Below are 7,182 nucleotides of genomic sequence, written 5' to 3'. Positions count from 1 at the left end.
CCTTGGGGACGTTCGTGCTCGCACCCGTTGTACTTGGACGAGTTAGTCTACTTAGGATCTCTGCCTCCAAAGGTAATCACTCGATTAGTATCGATGACCCTATCAGGTTCGAGCGTGTTCCTTGCGGATGCAAAATAAATTAACGTGCAATTCATATCGTTAATCATCCCGTGTAGATTGTAAATGTCGTATGTCGTATGTCGGCTAAGAAGGAGTCTGGCAACACTGACAGTTGCAGCTGTCAAAATTGTTCCAAGAAACGGGCGCGTGGATTCACTGGGTCGAAAGAATCAAGTTTAAGTAATATATTTTCCCCATATTTTTGTAGTTTTGCTTATATTTTGAGTTCCCCTGTGGCCAAGAGTCCATCACAGTTCAAATTAAGAAGCAAATTGTGAAGAGTAACCTGAAAAACATAAATAGCTATAGATATAGCTGTAGCGTGTCGTGCCCGAACCCGCTTACTGCGAAGCCCGACCAAAGAAGCATAAAAAATCATAAACGTCACCGGTATTATACATGTAAGAACATGTTGCAACAAGTATTGAATACAATTTTGTTGGTTTTAGCACCTTTGACCGTCGTCTAGTAGCGTGGCAATCAGGATGGCGTTCAATCACGAGAACCCTCCATGGCGGCGCAGATCTGGCCACGAGAGCGATACAAGCATGGAAACAATGGTTAACTTCCCGCAAGCGCAGTCCGTTTACAACCCGAGCATAGGATTGCAGCAACAGCAAAACCGCTTCATGATGCCGCCAATGGGTTTTCCGCAGCGGCAGATTTACTCACCCACGGTACAGTATCCTGCTGCCCGCACTATGGATGCGATCAGGTTCCCAAACCAGCCGCCATCGCAACTGCCGCTGTCATCGGTGAATCAAAATGCGACGGAGTTCAATCCGAACAACCGCGTATACACCTGGATTGGTACCGTGACGAAGACAGATAACGACTGCGGGTTCATCGACGATGAGGTCTTTTTCCTCAAAGGTGCATGCGACAAAGGGATAATTCCGAAGGTGGGTGATCGTGTGCTGGTGGATGCCGAGTACCGTTCCTACATGCTATTCAAGTGGACCGCGTTACGAGTGCAGTTGTGTCTGTGCCCAACCAACACAAGCTCCACGGTCAACAGTGCTGGAAGATCGCACGAAGGACTATCTTATAATACTATGGCGAGCGGTTCGCCAGACATCGAAAATCGATCTCGTAATCGTTACAGTCCAACTCATCCCGACCGACGGGCACAACGCGCTGCTAACCCACGATCGAGCAAGGAGCAGTTCGACAAAGCCGTGCGCCAACGTGGCCGTGAGGTACGGGACAAGAGCGATCAGCAACGGGAGCGATCTTACGAACGTCGTGAAAGAGGGCGCAGTCCGCCACGCAAGTCGTCCCCGAAACGCAAGCGTGTTCGCTTGGGTCCCCGTTATAAGGTGCACGTGCCGAAATATATTCTAACGATAAAATCTGTGGATGTGCTGGAAATCCGCCGGCGATACCACAATCTCTACATTCCGTCAGACTTCTTCGTCTCGGATATACGCTGGACGGAATCGTTTCCACCCGGTGGAAGCTTCTCCATTCGCAACCAATGCCCGTTCCACATCATGCCCAAAGGCGTCGATTCGGCAGAGCGGCAGCTTGGTCCTGTGCCCGCGGACTTAGATCCAGTCGATGCCGACTACCTGTATAGTGCAAAAGTGATGCTCTTAAGTCATGCCGCAGAGTTCTACGAGAAGTGCTCTTCGAAGACCGAGGACCACGACGGCGTTGAGGCCGACTACATTCACCCTAGCCGACTTATCAGATTTCTCGTTGGTACGCGTGGCAATAATGAAACTATGGCCATCGGTGGCCCTTGGTCACCGTCGTTGGACGGGCTAGACCCGCACTCCGATCCAAGCGTGCTGATTCGGACGGCGATACGCACATGTAAAGCAATGACAGGAATCGACCTTTCCATGTGCACCCTCTGGTGCCGCTTCGTGGAGCTCTTTTACCGTCGCTCCGAAATCCTGCATAAGGGTCAGTTGATTCCGCCACGTGTGGAAACGGTGGTCATATTTCTGCCCGATGTGCGCTCCTGCCAACCAACGCTCTCGGAGTGGGAGCGAACCCGGCTTTGCTACAAAGCTGACATGGCCCACGTCACTAACCGTAGCAGCTCCGTTGACAGCGGTTCCGAGAAAGCGAATCCGGGTATTGTTGAACGCGAAACTCAGCATGATGCAGCAGCAACACGAGGTAAGTCACCTGCAGCTGCAGAAGCAACATCATCTTCACCGTCGTCGACGACGGTAACAGTCATACCGGTGGTAGCTGTAGATCTGAATTCTGCCAGTGCCGCCGAGGACGCGGACGCAGTGGCTACGATTGTAACTCCCTCAACAGCCGGTGCAGCAACGCCATCAGAACCAGCAGTAGAGTCAACAACAGAAACAGCAAACGCTACTCCAGAGCAGCAGCAGTTGAGCACGAATAACACCTCAGTAGCGCCTTCAACTGTGCAAGTCTCGGAACTAGGAAATGTGCTGAGCGCAGAAACAGATACGACTGACCTACAGGCCGACCGACCTAATCTGCACACCGATGGCGTTAAAGCTATGTTCCTGTCGAGTCTACCAACGGTCGAGCCTACCAACACAACGAAAACTGATGAGCTAGAGAATGACATTATAAGCCTGTCCGACGAAGAGAGTTCCATCAAGCCCAGGGAGCCAGTGACGGTAACCAAAGAACTAGAGGCTGCTACGCTTGGCGAAAAAGTGCGTCCGCTGCGCGACAGAGGCTACGTACTGCCGGAGAAACCGCACATTATTGTGCACCCGTCACGTGTGGCTAAGGCCGGCAAGTTTGACTGCTCAGTTATGTCGCTCTCGAGCTTGCTGGACTACCGCCCGGAGGACACGAAGGAGCGCTCCTTCGAGGTTTCATTGTTCGCCGAGTTATTCAATGACATGCTGGCTCGCGACTTTGGGTTCACCATCTACAAAGAGTTATGTCTGCTACCTGCTGCTGCGAAAACGGAAGTCGATCAGAAGGACGGCCCCGCTGACGGTACAACTTCAAGCATCGGTTCGGAAGGTAACGGCAAGTCAAACGGGAATGATGCGCAAACGCGCAGTAAGCGTTCAGCACGCCACTGTGACGAGGATCGCAGTGAAAGGGCACTGGCTACCGAAGCGAACGCCAAGCCGGATCTTATGCTCTCGTTTCTCTATTTCGACGTTACGCGATGTGGTTACATTTTTGAAAAGGATGTAGAGGACATCATCTTCACACTTGGCCTTAATCTTTCGCGTTCCCAAATACACAAAATAGTGGCCAAAGCTACCGTCGGCGACACGTTGCAGTGCCGTCGATTGACGGAACAGACGATGGGCGGAACAGAATCCGATCGTAAAAAGCTGCAAGATGACGCAAGTGGTACTGCAAGTGATGCAGCACAAACAGACCTTGACGATGGTGCAGAAAAAGCAACATCGGACACGATCGTGGCCGAACTAGCTTGTGGTAATACGAACTACAGGATGCAACTTAAGCAAAGTCTCGATCGTATAGCAAACGAGCCGGGTAGCGCGAAACAACGTCAATCTGGGCAGAATTCCACGGAATTTGAGAGGGGAAGCAACGAGGAAACATCGGCCATACAAAGTGGCTTCGTCGAATACCAGGGTTCCATCATTGATGTCGCGAAGCTGCTGCAGCGACTAAAACGCTCGGATGAAACACTGGCCACTACCGAGAAAATGTTACAGGTTTCCCGGATACAAAACACCGAACTGACTTCCAACAAGAACCGTGCCAACCGTATAGTAAAGGAGTTGTTTGCCGAAACGAACAGCTTGTACAATAAGTTGCTCGACTCTCGGCGAAGTGTGCTCAGGCTTTCGATGCAAAACCTTGCATATTACACAACTCTGCAATCCGTTCACGGCCGTGTAGGGGCTGTGATAGACACATCGAATCGCGACACCGCAGACACGTCCGCACTCGGCCGGCACTAGGAGCAGCGCAGCAAAGACAGCAACAAAAACTCGTCGAGGCTCTCGGGAGGCGCAAAGCGGAATAGATTTTGTGCTTTAGCTCTGCGCCGAATATTCAATTTTATGAATAGCACCAACTTAGGCTAGGTGCGCTATTGCAGCCCGCTCATATATTTCAATCTTACATTTACACAACACAGTCACCGCTGTCGGTAGCGGGCCTATGTGGCGCCAGAATTGACTGCTTTTCGTAGCGAGAATCAAAAGCAAAGCTCTCTCTGATTAACGACACTGTTCAGTCTTCGACAGACCTTGTCGAAAGGAACCAATCTATTAACCTACCCGATGTGTAAAGTCCCTATCCTGAAGAAAGCAGTCACGAAAGGGAAGCAGTTTTCCAACTGAAAAAGCTAGAATTATTATTCATCGATAAACAATGAACGATGCCCACACGACATGATGGACAGTTAGGCGCAGCTCGAGTGGAACTAAACCGAGTGAAAATCGAGTGAGAGTGTTAGTAACGATACATTGCGCAAGTTTTTGCATTCTAATAGTCCTGCCATTTCTCCTGCCGATTGCATTCATGGCTGTAATCCCCATTATAATGAGGTCTACCCTGTCGGCATAATCGTTCCGATCCAGCTGCAGGAGCATGTCTAAAATTGCGCATTACAAATTTAACGAATGTTCATTGCACCATAAATTTTCACCTATCGCTCCCACTCATCCAGCCACTTACCGGGACTTACCTAAGGTTTATTGGCTCCCCAAGCCCGATTTCGTCGATTTTCGCCCCTTGAAACCCCTTGAATGGCTTTTCTGGTACTACGATTTGTGAAGGTGCTGTATTTTTTTTTGCTTTTTCTCATCCGGACACCGGAAGAGTAAACCGTCCGAGCCATCCAATGCGCCTTACAGAAAAGGACCCCCCGCTCCCGGACTCGATAGTGTCCACCGGACATCACCGGACACTTTATTTACGCTTCAATCGTAGCACATAATCGCATCCGATCGACAGGAAAAGCCGTCCCCATGTCTACATGCTGTACCAGCGAGTGCATCCTTGGTAACACGGACACTTTGTTGCCAGCGCCGGTCTTACCCTTCCGGTTGGGTGCTGCTTATCGGGCCGAGCAAATAGAAGCTTCCTGGAAGGCGCCACCTTGCACTGCTACAGTATACCGAGAGATCCGAGGTTACAGCCCTCCGGCGGGCAGGATGTATTCCAAATTATTAATCTTCTTCGGTCCGAATTCTCGCAACATCCCGGCACTCGTCGGAACGAACGATCGAAGGTTCGATTCGACAACAAACTGGCCGACAAGTTGGTGTTCAATTTGCGGAAACTGGCAGATATGAGGATCACAGTTCACTGAGCCAGCAGCAACTGGGCAGCTGACTGTATTCTTCTGGCCAAACTGGGTTTTATGCAATCGCGTCGGTCCCAGGAAAGGCACCGGTTGTTGGACTTTTCTGAAGGTCCTGTTTTCGTTTCGTGATTAGTGTAACGACGGCCGTCCGGGTTCATTCAAGCGAAAGCCGGAAACAAGGGCGTCATGAAATGTAGAATCCCTGTAAAGTAGTGCTCCAAGTGCTGAGAGCCGCGTTCGGCATTGGTTATCTGTGCCGGCCATAAAACTCGAGTAAGCTAAATATTTGTTCGCATGAAGAGTTTACTACCCATTTCTAAAAGGAGCCAACTACTTTATGTTGACGAATGGAGCACCTGCCTCGTCGTAAATTCTGCTCAAATCATTTATCTGCACAAACGACGTGAAACGCCGACCGATGGCGCCAGGCTGGTGAAAATGTCTGTTGCATCAAGACGATCCGCTGTACGTTGGCGACTAATAAATCACCTTAACCCTAACCGTTGGGTCCCGCAGCTGTGTGTCGGCCACAATAGCAAAAGCCCGACACCCTGGTGACCGAAGAATTGACAAACGGGATCGCCGCCAAAGCTTCGCCCAGGTTCGCTCATCTTCGTCCAGTCCCGCTGGACCGGTCATGAAATCTAATGACCCGGACGATGACTCCGTCGGCGGTTTCTCATGGTCCTGGTCGGTCATTTTGGGATTTAGGTTTTTAGTATCAGAGGCTGCTCGGATTTCCTCAACCGTTAAGACCGGAACCCAACCGAAACCGGCGGGAGATTCGAGTTGCTTAACGGGCCACAGATGACCGGGAGAGTGAGTTACCGTTGCAGTTAAACTTTTCTTTAAAGAGGATTAATAATTTGTCGCATTTACTTAAATTGTGTTTAAATGTTGTGCCATGGGGCATGTCTATTAGGCAAAGGGGCCACACGAGGATTAACACAATATCTCCCTGCCCTGCAGAACAACCTAGACCCGTGACGATGGCATGCTCTCAGCGCAGCAAAAGCGCCTCAAGTGGCCTTTCACTGCAGTGGCACACAGAATCTCGTACTTTTCGCAGCTGATGTGTTATGATGCCCCGAAATGGAGCTGTTTGTCAGCTCGAACTCGCGAACCGCCGATAATGATATGCATACGACCGGAAGCTTCCAAAACTGTAGAGTACCGCGACTTGAAGTGGATAGCGAATCGGTGCAAGGGTTCCCAGAAAACATCAGAAATACGAACGCGAATGCGTCGCGTTGTAACTGCGCCAAGTGCGCGCCAACAGCGTGCAAGAGACGGATAGTCGCACAGAATTGAAAAGTTTACGATCCAGATCCGCGGATGGCGAAAAATACGGTTCAACGATGCCGGGAGGATGAAACGAATTTATGCCAATCCGACACGGTTACTATTTTTGAAACATTGCTCACTGGTGTGTTTTATGCGTTTTCAACGGAAAATATATTGTCGCGAGTGTTTATTGCACCGCCATAAGGGTTGTGGGTCGTTTCTATCTCTCACATCATCAACCGAGTATATCGTTATGTAACGTTGAGCATTAAGTCGTAGTTGAGGAGTCTTCGATGACCTCGCCAGAAGAGTAAGCAGCAAGTAAGCGAACAACTATTTCACAGTTATGCTGCGAAACAATTCATTTATTTTATGAAAAAATATCATCAAACACTATCGACAAATAATTAAGAAAGGGATATTAAGTAAGTTGAAGTTGATGTTTGGGAACTGAAATACGATGCATTTTTTGTATTAAGCGAGTTTGTTTTTTGAAATAAAGCGAATTACTATTCTGGCGCGAATGAAGCGAA

General features: G+C 49.6%; 1 protein-coding gene across 1 annotated transcript; it reads left to right on the top strand.

Moving 5' to 3' along the window:
* Nucleotides 1-605: 605 nt before the first annotated feature.
* On the top strand, nt 606-4,013 carry LOC128278470 (cell division cycle and apoptosis regulator protein 1-like). The gene has a single exon (XM_053017200.1). It carries the CDS (start codon nt 606-608, stop codon nt 4,011-4,013), a length of 3,408 nt encoding a protein of 1,135 aa, XP_052873160.1.
* The last annotated feature ends 3,169 nt before the right edge of the window (nt 4,014-7,182 follow it).

The sequence above is a fragment of the Anopheles cruzii genome, chromosome 2 (assembly GCF_943734635.1).
Source record: "Anopheles cruzii chromosome 2, idAnoCruzAS_RS32_06, whole genome shotgun sequence".
Lineage (NCBI taxonomy): Eukaryota > Metazoa > Arthropoda > Insecta > Diptera > Culicidae > Anopheles > Anopheles cruzii.
The sequence above is the reverse complement of the archived record's forward strand: the minus strand, read 5'-3'. Positions and strand labels throughout refer to the sequence as shown.

Excerpts from the sequence above, each read along its gene's own strand:
- LOC128278470 (XM_053017200.1), top strand. The coding sequence starts at position 606 with ATGGCGTTCAATCACGAGAACCCTCCATGGCGGCGCAGATCTGGCCAC.